Source organism: Oncorhynchus nerka, linkage group LG2 (genome assembly GCF_034236695.1).
Source record: "Oncorhynchus nerka isolate Pitt River linkage group LG2, Oner_Uvic_2.0, whole genome shotgun sequence".
Lineage (NCBI taxonomy): Eukaryota > Metazoa > Chordata > Actinopteri > Salmoniformes > Salmonidae > Oncorhynchus > Oncorhynchus nerka.
The window spans coordinates 19,029,889-19,045,427 of NC_088397.1; the positions used below are offsets into that span (position 1 = coordinate 19,029,889).

Here is a 15,539-nt window from a genome sequence, read left to right on the forward strand (position 1 = left end):
CAGGTGCACACTCCAACACTCACGACAGTTTAGAAATTAAGACATTTTCTGTCCTGCTAAGCATTCAAAATGTAACATGTACTTTTGGATGTCGGGATAAATGTATGGAGTAAAAACTACATTATTTTCTTTATGAATCTAGTGAAGTAAAAGTAGTCAATATGAATAGTGAAGTACAGATACCCAAAACTACTTAAGTACTTTACACCACTGTAAAATACGATATACAAACAGTATAAAGTTTGACTAATCAAATGTACTATGCTTTATTTATACTATTGTCAATCGTTGTCCAATCTGCTGTCCAAGGTCCTGATTTCGGACTTCCTCCTGGTTGATTCTACAATCGGCGTGGCAAGATGGTCGACTGACCGCTCTAACAATTTCTCAAAGGCGAAAGGCATGCGGCAGGCGAGATCAGATGGGAACATTCTAGCCAATGAGAGAGCAGATACCCGTAAGAACTGGCACAACCGATAGAAAAATCGTCGCAATGTCACGTGCAGGACATCAGTACACTCTTAGTAATTTAAGTATTATGAAACGTATATTTGATCAAATAAGCCTCACCTATAAAAATAGCAATTAACTTGTATCTTCACTAGATTCCTCAATTGTTCTGCTTAAACACTTATTTTCACGCAGACAGATTTTGGGCGGAGTCGAGTCTCGCTTCGCCTCCGGTTCACCAACTTCAGCTCCCCCTTCATTTTCTCTTAGGAGGGCCCAGAAGTGTAGAGATTTATCCGACAGCCAATCATGTACTTCTCACAGCGTGACACTGGGGCAGGGGGAGACGACTACGGAATCCATTTGGGACAAGACCATAGAGAAGGATAGAGGCCTCTAGTGGCAAAACAAGATATATTAGGATGGGAAGCGCCATTGAGGGCTTCCACCATTGTAATGAAGTCAACTGGGTAGGACTTCCAACTTCATTGAATGATCCCGCCTGGTGACTCTGTTAGCGTCATGTCCAACCGGACGGAACAGCCAATCATGAAGAAGAAAATGTACTACTTCAAAATTGAGATTGACAGCATCGGCAGGGCAGGCAGACGCAAAATGGCACAGATGAGTCATCTATCTAGCTTTATGGACGAGACAATAGTTACAAGTTCAAAGAGTAATTTGCATGGTTTTGAGTCGAGTTTTCTGTGAAAATGGTATCCGCGGCGTTTAAAGAAACCCAATCTCTCTTTACTCCAGTGACGGTTTATTCTCTGCTGGCCTGCGCCACTCAGTTCGTCGTGGGATACATCCTCGCGCAGATATGGGGAAGAAAATGCTCTGGAACTGACAGATGGGTGCTCGTGTGGCTTTTCTACGACGCAATTGTTCACATTACTTTGGTGAGTGTGTGATGTGAGTGAGAAGGCGTTGTCAACATAGAAAGTTAATTTGCAGCTCTTATTTGACTCTTTCTACTGTTTGTTCTTACAGGAAGGACCCTTTGTTTACATGTCACTTGTTGGAACCGTGGCAACTTCAGACAATATTTTTGCTGAACTTTGTAAGTAGGCTACCTTGACTGTGCAATAAAAAACAAATGGATTAAACAAAATGATTTATAGTACTGTGTATTGAACTTTTTGTTTTATCATGCAAAATATAAATTATAAACAATGGTGCGTGTGTTTGAGATGTGCTTTGGAGCCTGGTTGTGGTGAGACATCTAGTGGATATAGTATTAAAATGCTCACATTAAACTGAATAATATACAGGAATGGAATATCAATCACTGTTAATGCTGGAGTAGAACAAAAACGTGCACCCTCTGGCCCTGGGGTCCCCCGGGAATATATTGAGATACTGCTCTAACAGATATCCTGTCCATGTAGGGAAGGAGTATGGAAAGGCAGATGAGCGCTGGCTCCACTCTGACCCCACCATCGTCTCCTTGGAGCTGCTGACGGTCGTCCTGGATGGCATCCTGGCGCTGGTGCTTGTCTATGCCATTGTCAAGGACAAACACTACAGGTAGGAACACTGGTACTAAATATGCTTCATTGTCAGGCTTTTCTCATGCTTTATGCCATTCATTTCTATATTGGTACCATATTTCTTTATAGAGAACACTAATTATATACAGAATTTCCCCATTACACAAACGAGTGTTTACATCCCATTAGACACTATAAAAATGTGAATTGACTTGCTGTCTTCAGCATGTGATGTGTTGAATGACCTATTACCATATACATAGATGTAATGTGCATTAGGAAAGTATTCAGACCCCTTTTTCCACATTGTTACATTACAGCCTTATTCTAAAATTACTGTTTTCCCCTCAATCTACAAACTATACCCATAATGACAAAGTGAAAACAGGACAAACATTTTTTAAACATTTGATTAAATATAAAAAAATACCTTATTTACGTGAGGAGTTTTTGCTATGAGACTCAGAATTGAGCTCCGTGGGCATCCTGTTTCCATTGATCATCCTTGATGTTTCTACAACTTGATCGGAGTCCACCTGTGGTAAATTCAATAGATTGGACATGATTTGGAAAGGCACATACCTGTCTACGTCCCACAGTTGGCAGTGCATGTCAGAGCAAAAACCAAGCCGTGAGGTCGAAAGGAATTGTCCGAAGAGCTCCGAGACAGGATTGTGTCAAGGGACCGATCTGGGGAAGGGTACCAAACATTTTCCACAGCGTTGAAGGTTGCCAAGAACACAGTGGCCTCCATCATTCTTAAATGGAAGAAGTTTGGAACCACCAAGACTCTTCCTAGAGCTGGCCGCCCATCCAAACTGAGCAATCAGGGCGAGAATGGCCTTGGTCGTGGAGGTGACCAAGAACCCGATGATCACTCTGACAGAGCTCCAGAGTTCCTCTGTGGAAATGGGAGAACCTTCCAGAAGGACAACCATCTTTGCAGCACGCCTCCAATCAGGCCTTTATGGTAGAGTGGCTAGACGGAAGCCACTCCTCAGTAAATGGCACATGGAGCCCTCTTGGAGTTTGCCAAAAGGCACCCAAAGGACAGACCATGGGAAACAAGATTCTCTGGTCAGATGAAATCAAGATTGAACTCTTTGGCCTGAATGCCAAGCGTCACATCTGGAGGAAACCTCACAGCATCATGCTGTGGGGTTATTTTACAGCGGCGGAAACTGGGAGACTAGTCAGGTTTGAGGGAAAGATGAACGGAGAAAAGTACAGAGAGATCCTTGATGAAAACCTGCTCAGGACCTCAGACTGGGGTGAAGGACTGGGGCAACAGGACAATGTTTGAACCCGATCAAACATCTCTGGAGAGACCTGAAAATAGCTGTGCAGTGACACTCCCCATCCAACCTGACAGATCTTGAGAGGATCTGCAGAGAAGAATGGGAGAAACTCCCCAAAAACAGGTGTGCCAAGCTTGTAGCATATCCAAGAAGACTCCAGGCTGTAATTGCTACCAAAGTTTCTTTAAAGTACTGAGTATAGTGTCTTAATACTTATGTAAATGTGATATTTCAGGTATTAATACATGTCAAACCTGAAAAAATGTGAAACTTGTTTTTGCTGTGTCATTATTGGATATTGTGTGTAGATTGCTGAGAACCCCCCCCCCCCCCCCCCCCCCCCCACACACACACACACACACAATTGAATCATTTTTAGAATGTGGCTTTAACGTAACAAAATGTGGAAAAAGTCAAGAGGTCTGAATACTTTCCTAATGCATTGTACATGTAAAATATAGCCTGGGCGCAAGTTGGTTATCAGCCTAAGTAAACGTGTCATTGTTTGTTTTGAATCTCAATGGTCAACGTGTGTTTTTGGCTTGTTTTGTTGTTGCACAGCCTGGCCTTCCGGGTGAATAGTTCTCCATGTTTGTTTTCAGGCACTTTGTCCAGATCACGTTGTGTGTGTGTGAGTTGTACGGAGGCTGGATGACCTTCTGTCCAGACTGGCTGGCAGGCAGCCCCAACCTCAACACAAACCACTGGCTCTACTTATGGATCTACCTGGTCTTCTTCAATGGGGTGTGGGTGGTGGTGCCTGGACTGCTGCTGTGGCAATCATGGCTGTCACTCAAACGACTTCACCCCTCCTACCAAGCCCCGAAGAAGCAGAAATAGACATTATTTTGTATGTACATAGTAGGCATTGGCACGCCCACTACGAAAAAGCCTGGCTACGCACAAATAATATGCCATTTAGCAGACAGACATTAGGTTTAGCATGTTTTATTAGTTTATCATTAATATAAATAGTGATGTATCTGCAAACAAAAATCTTAGTTTCCCTAGCTATCTTTCTCCACAGTGTAACAATACTCTCCAGTCTCCCTTATAGCAGGCACATTTAACTGCTGTGATGTTAAGTGTTAAATCTCAACCATGTTGATCGCACAATCAAAATGCCCAAATATGGATCCTGTGCTTAGTTCATAATTGGATTGAGAATCCTGGCTCTTCCACAATCATTGTTCTGTTATAATCTGCATTTCAAATGGCACCCTATTCTCTTTATAGTGTACTACTGCTGAGGTGCTTTAATTTTGTTCTAGTTTAAGGTAGTGCACTATATAGTCAGTATCTCCGACTTGTCAAGTGTCTCTCACAGAGTGATATCTCCACTGACGTGTCTCCTCTCAGCTCTTCTTGATGAGTTTGGCCACAGAGAGGAAAGCTTGCTGGAGCCCCATTCCCTTCAGGCCGCTGCATGCCTGGATCTGCCAGGCTCGGTCTTTGTAGCTGGGCAGCTCCAGCTGGTTGGACACCTCTCTGATGTTCATGGTGTTGGGGAGGTCCTTCTTGTTAGCCAGCACCATCAGAGGTATTCCCTTCATGTTGACGTCGGACAGAACATTCTTCAGAGCCTTCTGAGCATCCCCTATACTGGCCCGGTCACTACTGTCCACCACGAACACCATAGCCTTACAGCCCTCCAGGTGGTGTCTAGCTAATGACATTGCAATTTTAGCAAGTCATTAGTTGAGGATAAAAGGTTATTCTATTCCAATACTCTAGCAACCTGATCATGGGACCGGAGACAGAATGTGCATTTATTTGTTCTAGACTTTTAACTGTCACACCTGATTAAACTACACTGAACAAAAATATAAACTCAACATAGTTTTGTTCCCATGTTTCATGAGCTGAAATATAAGATTACATACATTTTCCATACGCACAAAAAGCCTCATCTCAAATTTTGTGCACAACTGTGTTTACATCCCTGTTAGTGAGTATTTCTTCCTTGCCAAGATAATCCATCCAGCTGACAGGTGTGACATCAAGAAGCTGATTAAACAGCATGATCATTACACAGGTGCACCTTGTGCTGGGGACAATTAAGGCCACTAAAATGTGCAGTTGTCACAAAATTCCACAGATGTCAAGTTGAGGAAGCATGAAATTGGCATGCTAACTGCATAAATGCCCACCAGAGCTGCTGCCAGAGTATTGAATGTTCATTTCTCTACCATAAGCTGCCTCCAACGTCATTTTAGAGAAATTGCGTCCAACTGGCCTCACAACCGCAGACCACGTATAACCCCACCAGCCCAGGACCTCCACATCCGGCTTCACCTGTGGGATCGTCTGAGACCAGCCACCCAGACAGAAGATGACACTGTCTGTAATACAGCCCTTTTGTGCAGGGGAAAAACATTTTGACTGGCTTGGCCTGGCTCCCCAGTGGATTGGCCTATGCCCTCACAGGCCCACACCCCTGCGTAGTCATGTGAAATCCATAGATTAGGGCCTATTTAATTCAATTGACTGATTTACTGTGACTCAGTAAAATTAATAGTTGTTTATATTTTTTGTTCAGTCTAATAACAGGCATTATGATTAGTGGAATGAGATGTTCGTAGTACTGGGCTAAAACAGAATAGCACAGAACCAACAACTCACCTCCAGTTGGCCCTCATCTCATCTGTCTGCCCACATCCCACACGGTCAAGGCCATTTTCTTGTTCAGATCCAGGGTCACCACGTTGAAGCTCAAGGTGGGGGAAGTATCCATCACCAACCCTGTCTTGAACCTGAAGAGCAGGGTGGACTTCCCAGATGAGCCCAGGCCCATCAGAACAACCGTGGGAGTCCTCTTGATGCCCCTCTTGGATAGAAGCAGCCCCATGACAGACACACTTGGCTAGGCAAAGCAGTAGAAGGTAAATAGGAAGTACGGCAGTCCCACCTAGGCAGGGGTGTGGGCCTGTGCGTTAAAAAGGCCATACTTCCTATTTACCTTCTACATCAGACCCTGCTTTGCCTAGCCAAGTGTGTCTGTCATGGGGCTGCTTCTATCCAAGAGGGGCATCAAGAGGACTCCCACGGTTCTGATGGGCCTGGGCTCATCTGGGAAGTCCATCCACAGCTTCTGAACAATGTTGGTTTGTTGGGTCTTCCTCGGTAGTCTCTGATTTACATCAACAAAAGGAGATTCGGTGATAGGCGTGAAAGCGTCAGGTGTGCTCACTTGCTGCTGCCCTCCGGTGACTAGAGACTCACTCAACGTGAATAAAACTGAGTTTGAGTTTCAGAATATAAACATGGTCACATGAGAACCAGTCTTTTCACATTCTTCCTGTAGAGGCTGTACCAACAGGCTTTCTCAGTTTCTCTATACTCTAATGTATCCTCTCTCATTGCGCAGATGAGGGTAGGGTTTGATTGGTGAAAGCAGTGGGGTGATTATTACCGCAAGGGAGGAAAGTATGTTTTTTATTATTTTAATTGGGCCTATGTTTTATTATTATTAAACACCAGAGGGCTGAAAACGGTTATTCTTAACTCCATTTATTGCGTTAGTAGTTGGCAAGAGAACAATAGACTAGCACCCAGGCTAGGCGCATGTGTCCTAAAATCTTCTCAACCGTGGACTCTGCCCACCGAGTCCGCTGATGACCTAAACCAAGCGCACCTTCTTCAGCCCATGACGTTAGAGTGTCCATCTGGACCAAGGATTTGGACGGGGCTCGAGCGTAAAACTATCGCTAAACTCAAAGCGGCTGCCTGGTACGTTTGGTATCCTTACATCAGCGACGACAACAACGAAGTGACAGCTTTATTCTGGTAATCGTGCTTTCAAATCATATTTACTTGAGGTAGGTTTATTAATAGTCGAGCTGTTAAATGTGTCTTTCTTGTTTCTCTCCTCAGTTTTCTTGATGATATGGAGCGATGCTTTAGGTACAGTAACATTACAGCTTGCTAGCTATTAGTCAGCGCTGAATCTATCCAGCTAGGTGCTAGGCTAGCTTGCTTTGTAGATAGCCAGAGAACGGTAAACAGCAAAGGGAGACTGCCATGGGTGCAGCCTTCAACGTAGTGCATCGCTAGCTTGACCAGTCACTGTTAGGTGACCGTTACCACGTCGCAAGCTAGTTTGCTACCTGGCAAGGTAAGCTAACTACTGTTAGCCAGCTAGGAGGCTAATGGATGCCGCATCTGTTGTGGCTGAGATTCACGATTGTAATCCCAATGGTAAACAGAGTGCATGGCCAGAGATGCGTTGGATCTGCAGTACTTACGTAGTTAGCTAATGTTACCTAGCTAGTCATCCAATTATTTAACCAACTGTATGAGACGGTTAAAAGATCTGGATGGAAACGTTTGCCAAATAAAGTAGACATTCCATCTGCATGTTGTCTGTATGGCCCAATACTATTTAAAACCATGTCGATATCACCGTGAGCATCCAGAGATGGCATTATAAAGTCCTGAAGTCATGTCTAACTTACTGCACAAGCCTTTGAGCAAATGTGAACATATTTATGAATACCTTCATTGAAACCAGGGTGCCTCACCACTGAGGTTTAGACTAAGACACAGTGTTTTGTACGTGTCTGTCTTTTGATGGTTGTCTTGTAACAGTGTTAGCGGGGACAGTGGTGGCCTCACAGCCCCTACTTCTCCCTCCCCTGTGTCCCCCGTCCTCACCCCGACCCCCCCACCGCGGAGAGCCAGAGTGAGGTACCCAGCCATGGTGGATGTGGGGAAGTGGCCCCTCTTCACCCTGCTGGGGGCTCAGGAGGTCTCCCGCATCAGACAGGCCTGTGTCTTCGGAACCTCGGCCAACGAAGCCATCTACATCACCCAGGACGATGAGGTGAGACTGGGGGTGTCTCGATTGTATAGAATAACTTCATAGTTTTTATGTAGTGCAGAACTCTCTGGAAAGCAAATGGTTACTGAGTGGAGTTTATTGGTTAAATAAATATAATTACATGTAATGGCATCCTCTCCCTGCCTTCTCTTCATCTTTGTCTCTGATCTCCCTGTAGGTGTTTGTGTTTGGGCTGAACTGCAGTAACTGTCTGGGGACAGGAGACAGTCAGAGCACCATGGTCCCTAAGAAACTAGACTTCCTCCGAGGCAAGAAGGTGGTCAGTCTCAGCTATGGCAGTGGACCACACGTCTTACTGGCCACAGAAGGTATGCTGCCCACTTGCCTTACTTGTTTTTACCACCACCAAATGGCAACGTTGGCACGTTACTAGAACTTTACCAAAAGCCAGTATAATGAATTGTCATAGTGCAGCTTACTTAAATAGCTCTGTTATACTTTGGTGCGTTTGTCTCTCAGGGGGAGAGTTGTTTGCCTGGGGGCACAATGGATACAGCCAGCTGGGCAACGGGACCACCAACCAGGGGGTGTCACCCATCCTGGTTTCAACCAACCTGCAGAACAAGAAAATAACACAAGTGGCCTGTGGGTCACATCACTCTCTGGCCCTGACACACGATGGAGAGGTGAGGGGAAATTCTTGTTTAAGTCCTTTTACATGCACTTGTAACCCTGAAATAAGCCAGTTTCAAGATGTCATCGTCTTAATGCTACTGCTAGGTACATAATGTTCAAGAGAATAAAAACACTGAACATGAGTGGAGTATTGGTGGAGGTTGTGTGTAGCCTGTCAGTGTGTGGAGTGGACTATGGAACCCTGTCAGGTTCAAGTTTTCTAACCAGGGCTGATCAGTGGTCACTTGTCTTGGCTGTCTGTCTCTTTAAGTGGTTTATGTTTGTCCCAGCAGCAGGTTAGGAAGGTATTATCTCAGTTCACTGTGTCCAGGCTGGCTGCATCTAACCCAGGCTCACTGGCCTGGTCTCACACACGATTGAAGAGCTGATGTAGAAATGACTAATGATTTCCAAAAGTAGCCCTAAATATCTATCTTGGATGTGTTGAAATATGTTACTCAGCACTGTAAAGGGGTAGTTACAACATGACCTAATATCATGGTTACCTAGGATCACTGGTCACGAGGTGTGATTGTGTATAGGGTTGACAGTCGGTGTGTGTATATGATTCTATCTGCTAGGTGTTTGCGTGGGGTTACAACAACTGTGGCCAGGTGGGTTCAGGTGCCACAGCCAACCAGCCAACCCCCCGCAGGGTAACCAACTGCCTGCAGGGTAAAGTGGTGATGGGCATCGCCTGTGGACAGACCTCCTCCATGGCTGTGCTCGACAATGGGGAGGTGAGAGACCAAGCTCTTGGGAAGGATGGGTTTATATTGTATAGTTCCCTACGGTCCAGAGAAAGTCAAAGCAAAATGTTATATAGCAACATGTACATAAAGGAAGATATTGCTGACTACCGTGGCCTGTGTGTGTTGTAGGTGTTTGGCTGGGGCTACAATGGGAATGGCCAGCTGGGAGTGGGCAACAACGGTAACCAGCTGACCCCCTGTCGCCTGGCAGCCCTCCAGGGTCTCTGTGTACTACAAGTAAGACTGGACTGTACACTACTACCACCTGTATGTCTCTGTCTGAATTGTCTACTCATGTCTACTTCAACTCAAACTAATACAAAACAGAATTGAGCCCAGAGCCTTGTTGCTGTCCACTCCCACTGTGTAAAACCCTTAAGGACTTGCCTTCCAGATCGCGTCAGGCTATGCCCACTCCCTGGCTCTAACCGACGAGGGCCTGCTGTATGCCTGGGGGGCTAACACCTACGGACAGCTGGGTACTGGCAACAAGAGCAACCAGCTCAGTCCTGTACACATTATGGCTGAGAAGGAGAGGTAAGGGAGAGAACACACTCACAGGATTGAGATGTAACTCTGGTGGCTGCTACTGCCCACTAAAAGCCCCAGTTGATACTGTCATCTTTCAGAGACCCATGGTTAGTTCTCTTTTCTCTTCGTCTTCTCTGTTGTATTCCATCCAGTGTTTGTCCGTACCGTAACACCGCATAGTCCAAACATTGGCTCACACACCAGATCTAGAATAATCTGTCTCTGAGTTTACATTGTCCCTGTCACAATGTAGCAAAACTAGAATGGAGGGGAGAGATGGGACAATTATGTTGTGGGCTGGGGTACAAATGGTTTTGACACTTGACAAGCATGAACTTTTCACTGAAAACATGCAAACCAGTTATTGGGATTTAATTCGGAATAGATCGTTGACATTTGTCATGTTTATTCTATCTCTGAACGTTGTGTAACATGTCAAAACACTCTTGAATGAGCCTCAGGCTGGCCTTGAGATCAAGCTACAAGACAGAGGGCACAATAAAACCAGCAACCTTCTATGTCCATGGGAATACGGTCATGGCTAGACAGGATACAGTTTGTCAAATTGACGTCAAAGTATAATATTTTAGCTAACCCTAACCTAATACTCCTAACCTGCTACGTTAATTATCTTAACCTGCTGGGTAAGTTCTCCTAACCTGCTGCGAAAAATCAATTCTGACATAAGCTACACTACATGACCAAAAGTATGTGGACATCTTCTCATCGAACATCTCATTCCAAAATCATGGGCATTAATATGGACTTGGTCCCCCCCCTTTGTGCTATAACAGCCTCCACTCTTCTGGGAAGGCTTTCCACTAGATGTTGGAACATTGCTGCGGTGACTTGCTTCCATTCAGCCACAAGCATTAGTGAGGTCGGGCACTGATGTTGGCCGATTAGGCCCGCAGTCTGTGTTCCAATTCATCCCAAAGGTGTTCGATGGGGTTGAGGTCAGGGCTCTGTGCAGGCCAGTCAAGTTCTTCCACACCGATTTTGACAAGCCATTTCTGTATGGAACTCGCTTTGTGCCTGGGGGTATTGTCATGCTGAAACTGGAAAGGGCCTTCCACTAAGTTGGAAGCACAGAATGGTCTAGAATGTCATTGTATGCTGTAGTGTTAAGATTTCCCGTCACTGGAACTAAGGGGCCTAGCCCGAACCATGAAATAAAGCTCCAGACTATTATTCCTCCACCAAACTTTATAGTTGACACTATCCATTGGGGCAGGTAGCTTTCTCCTGGCATCTGCCAAACCCAGATTCGTCCACCTGACTGCCAGATGGTGAAGCGTGATTCATCACTCCAGAGAACGCGTTTCCGCTGCTCCAGAGTCTAATGACGCTCCAGCTGATGCTTGACATTGCGCATGGTGATCTTAGGCTTGTGTGTGGCTGTTCGAAATGGAAACCCTTTTCTTTTTTTTGAATTTTACCCCTTTTTCTCCCTAATTTCGTGGCATCCAATTTATTTTAATTTTTTAGTAGCTACTATCTTGTCTCATCGCTACAACTCCCGTACGGGCTCAGGAGAGACGAAGGTTGAAAGTCATGTGTCCTCCGATACACAACCCAACCAAGCCGCAGTGCTTCTTAACACAGCGCGCATCCAACCCGGAAGCCAGCCGCACCAATGTGTCGGAGGAAACACTGTGCACCTGGCAACCTTGGTTAGCTCGCACTGCGCCCAGCCCACCACGGAGTCGCTGGTGCGCGATGAGACAAGGACATCCCTACCGGCCAAGCCCTCCCTAACCCGGACGACGCTAGGCCAATTGTGTGTCGCCCCACGGACCTCCCGGTCACGGCCGGTTACGACAGAGCCTGGGCGCGAACCCAGAGTCTCTGATGGCACAGCTGGCGCTGCAGTACAGCGCCTTTAACCACTGCGCCACCCGGGAGGCCCCAGGTGTGGCTGAAATGGCCAAATCCACTAATTCGAAGGGGTGTCCAGATACTTTAGTACATAGTGTATATCCCATATAGTTAAATTCATGGAACAGCAGTGACTTCAGCAGTGTCCTGTCATTCTTCCTTCTCTTTTTGTGTTTCCTGTCTTCGTCTTAAAGGGGAGAGGGAGAGAGGCCCACCGTAGGCAGCAAAAGGACAAGGGAAAACACTGAAGAGGCGTGGCACAGAGAGACAGAGTAGGGAGACGTGTAAAGAAACAATGCACTCAAGAAGCACAGAATTTCTTATAGCGGTCAAAAGACACAGGAGAGTACTGTTACTTGGTAGAGTGTGTGTGTGTGTAACAAACTCCCCCCCCCCCCCCCCCCCCACCCCCCCACCCCAGCAGGATAGTGGAGATCGCGGCGTGCCACTCCACACACACATCTGCCTGTAAGACCCAGAGCGGCCAGGTGTACATGTGGGGCCAGTGTAGGGGTCAGTCCATCGTGCTGCCACACCTCACACACTTCTCCTGCACTGACGACGTCTTCGCCTGCTTCGCTACGCCGTCTGTCATGTGGAGGCTACTCTCCATGGGTGAGTTAATTTCATCATTTATTAAATGTTATTTAAAGGTGCAGTATGTAACTTGGTTATGTGTTTTTTTCTGATCTCTAAGTAGGAGGTTCCCCTAACCAATGGTCTAGGATAACCCTCTCTCTCACACACACACGATTCCCAGCTAAGGCGTTGTGTTCTGTTGTAGAGCCTGATGACTTCCTGACTGTGGCCCAGTCTCTGAGGAAAGAGTTTGACAGCCCTGAGACGGCCGACCTCAAGTTCAGTGTGGACGGGAAATACATCCACGTACACAAGGCTGTGCTCAAGATCCGGTATGTGAATTTTAGTTTAAAAAAATATTTTATTATACTGCTGAAGCAAGAACAGACATTTTCTTTAAGAAATGTAGCCTTTCCAATAGAACCAACCAGGTACAATAAAACTTGTCTATAGACATAACACGACAACATGTGTCCATCATTGTTTCTGTCAGGTGTGAACACTTCCGCTCCATGTTCCAGTCCCACTGGACAGAGGACATGAAGGAGGTGATTGAGATCGACCAGTTCTCCTACCCCGTCTACCGCTCCTTCTTGGAGTTCCTCTACACTGACAACGTAGACCTGCCCCCAGAGGACGCCATCGGTGAGTTGGACTGAAGTAGGAATCCTGTTTAGGATCCATACGGGGCCCCAGAATCAAAACAAATGACTTTATTGAGTTAAAGTCCATCCATAGGAAAGCCGCTGTGTGTACAAACTGTGTCTCTGTTTCAGGCCTGTTGGACCTGGCCACATCCTACTGTGAGAACCGTCTGAAACGTCTGTGTCAACACATCATCAAGAGAGGCATCACCGTGGAGAACGCCTTCTCTCTGCTCTCTGCTGCCGTGCGATACGACGCTGAGGTGAGACAATGTGACAGTGTCACTACTAAGGGTTAACCGCTCAGATGCTTACTGGTTACCACAAGCTTCTTGAGGCTGCCTTCTACGAGAGATGTTAGCCATGTCATTATGGACATATTAGTCAGATGACCTCGTATTCCATCTTATACATATTTAGGTACTGTATGCCAGGGGTAGGCAACTAGATTCAGCCGCGGGCCGTTTTTTTTATGCATTGGGGAGCTGGAACATAATTATAAGTTGTACTCTACAAGTTGGATACAACTAAGCCCCAAAATAGATTTGATTTGAAAATAACAAAGATACCTTGATTACCTTACGTTAAGCTGTTTTTTTTGTTTGTTGCTGAATTCCTGGTGACTTTACAGTCTTTTCTGACTCAAAACTAAGGGGGCCCCAAAAGATCACTTTGGGGGGGGGGGGGGGGTTGGGCCGCTTGTTGCTGACCTGCTGTATACTGTACCCGTGTTCATACTGTGACTGGATGTGATCGCTTCCCTGTAGGACCTGGAGGAGTTCTGCTTCAAGTTCTGTGTGAACCACCTGACAGAGGTGACCCAGACTGCAGCCTTCTGGCAGATCGATGGCAACATGCTCAAAGAGTTCATCTGCAGAGCCAGCCGCTGTGGGGCCTTCAAAAACTGACTGACCACTAACCAGCCCCGAAGGAAGGACGAGGAAAGGGCTGGCATGAACTGGTTTGGCTTGACACTACTTGGCCATGGTAGAAAGGACAAAGAAAGAATTGGTATGAACATGGAAACGGCTAGCTTGAACCGGATCTCTAAATTGCCATATTATTAATCCATTGAGACAATGTCTGGCGTGGTCATCTGGTGAGGTCATCTGGTGACTATGGCTCACCTCCAGTTACACAGCCAAAGAAGCCAAAGCCAGTCTCTGCCTGTGCACCTAATATTCCACGTGGACAGATGGCACTGTGGGGAGGAAGTTCCTTTACCAGTCAAAACAGTGATATCAGAGTTCATTGTCTGTCACTGCATGTTTACAAACCTGCTAAATGGCATCAGACTGCTCATTTAGTGTCAGTTTAATTGGAGGACCATAGATCTAGCTTAAGATGGACACGGTTACATGCCTGACAATGTCTGATGGCAGGTGATTGGCAGTTAACCCCCCCCCCCCCCCCCGATTTGCAGATTATTATAATAGACTTTTTTGCATCAAAGTTGTGTACTTTGCTCTATTGTTGAAGGGTTTGATGTAGCTGGCCAGAAATATATTTGACAGGGTTTATGGTTCAGAGCCTGTGGATGTTTTGAGGAAATGACAGTTTCAATATGACCTGTAATATGCTGTGTACTGACAAAGTAGAGCAGAGCTTGTCATTTATTCATTCAGGCACGTTAATTCTCGAGACTTGAGATGAACATGGTGATGCAATGCAACAATGAGCAGGAAGTTGGTTTTCAACTCTTCAGTTCTTTTACCAGACAGAAAACAAAACATTTGCACCATATACAACTTGTTACTCTGTGTGAACTTTTTTTATTCTTACAAAAATAGATATTATCTACATTTTTTACTATTACTTATTGCATTCCTTTGGTTGAGATTACTCCACCCCAGCATTTCCAATCATTCTGCTGCTTTGAATATTGTTTTAATGGTTTAATGTTCATTACTACATTCTAATTTACTTTGAAGCGAGTGTTTGTACTGAAATTTAAATTCAATGCATTGTACTCTTAGATTTGTTGCTTATGTTTATTTTTGCAATTACATTTATTTTGAAATATTTACAATTATTTAGGATGGAAAGAGTTTATATTGGTGCCACAATTCTCAACATGTTTATCGACTTGCAAAAAATGAAATGCAACCACTTTGAAATAAACAAAACTACATTATTGTATACAATGCTGGATGATGCATTAGAAATTACTTCATATATTATTGTTTTGAACATTCATATGAGCAATGACAGATAATTACAAACATGTCCTTATGCTGCCATCTAGAGGCCATCACATACATTCTCTAATCCTAGAGACACTTGCCAAATGAATACCATTTTTATTTTAACCTGGAGGGTCAAGCCCTGAATGCTGATTGGATGACAGCTGTGGTATATCACACCCTATACCACGGGTATGATAACATTTATTTCTACTGCTCTAATTACGTTGGTAACCAGTTTATAATAGCAAATAAGGCACCTCAGGGGTTGATGTA

At 45.2% G+C, this 15,539-nt stretch overlaps 2 protein-coding genes and 1 pseudogene across 11 annotated transcripts; 2 read left to right on the plus strand and 1 right to left on the minus strand.

The window, feature by feature from the left end:
- Positions 1-748: 748 nt before the first annotated feature.
- Positions 749-5,076, plus strand: LOC115132269 (emopamil-binding protein-like). Its single transcript, XM_029664730.2, has 4 exons — positions 749-1,352; positions 1,444-1,513; positions 1,842-1,980; positions 3,844-5,076. Exons 1-4 carry the CDS (start codon positions 1,164-1,166, stop codon positions 4,079-4,081), a joined length of 636 nt encoding a protein of 211 aa, XP_029520590.1. The 5' UTR covers positions 749-1,163; the 3' UTR covers positions 4,082-5,076.
- Positions 4,547-6,272, minus strand: LOC115132274 (ADP-ribosylation factor-like protein 11; annotated as a pseudogene).
- Positions 6,273-6,564: 292 nt separating this feature from the next.
- Positions 6,565-15,224, plus strand: LOC115132218 (RCC1 and BTB domain-containing protein 1-like). 10 transcript variants are annotated; one of them, XM_029664612.2, is made up of 14 exons: positions 6,565-7,027; positions 7,115-7,144; positions 7,829-8,063; positions 8,239-8,389; positions 8,541-8,707; positions 9,278-9,436; positions 9,578-9,685; positions 9,843-9,985; positions 12,052-12,129; positions 12,279-12,472; positions 12,642-12,768; positions 12,930-13,081; positions 13,213-13,343; positions 13,848-15,224. In XM_029664612.2, the coding sequence occupies exons 1-14, from the start codon at positions 6,888-6,890 to the stop codon at positions 13,986-13,988; spliced, it is 1,956 nt and encodes a 651-aa protein (XP_029520472.2). In that variant the 5' UTR covers positions 6,565-6,887; the 3' UTR covers positions 13,989-15,224. The 10 variants fall into 10 exon arrangements, with proteins under 10 accessions (XP_029520472.2, XP_029520483.2, XP_029520510.2 ...); XM_029664623.2 differs by having other exon boundaries at positions 7,844-8,063; XM_029664650.2 differs by having other exon boundaries at positions 6,565-6,970.
- The last annotated feature ends 315 nt before the right edge of the window (positions 15,225-15,539 follow it).

Excerpts from the sequence above, each read along its gene's own strand:
- LOC115132269 (XM_029664730.2), top strand. The coding sequence starts at position 1,164 with ATGGTATCCGCGGCGTTTAAAGAAACCCAATCTCTCTTTACTCCAGTG. Across the intron at positions 1,514-1,841 it reads CAATATTTTTGCTGAACTTT|GGAAGGAGTATGGAAAGGCA; the intron begins GTAAGTAGGCTA and ends CTGTCCATGTAG. Across the intron at positions 1,981-3,843 it reads GTCAAGGACAAACACTACAG|GCACTTTGTCCAGATCACGT; the intron begins GTAGGAACACTG and ends GTTTGTTTTCAG.
- LOC115132218 (XM_029664612.2), top strand. The coding sequence starts at position 6,888 with ATGACGTTAGAGTGTCCATCTGGACCAAGGATTTGGACGGGGCTCGAG. Across the intron at positions 7,028-7,114 it reads GAAGTGACAGCTTTATTCTG|TTTTCTTGATGATATGGAGC; the intron begins GTAATCGTGCTT and ends TTCTCTCCTCAG. Across the intron at positions 9,986-12,051 it reads ATTATGGCTGAGAAGGAGAG|GGGAGAGGGAGAGAGGCCCA; the intron begins GTAAGGGAGAGA and ends TTCGTCTTAAAG.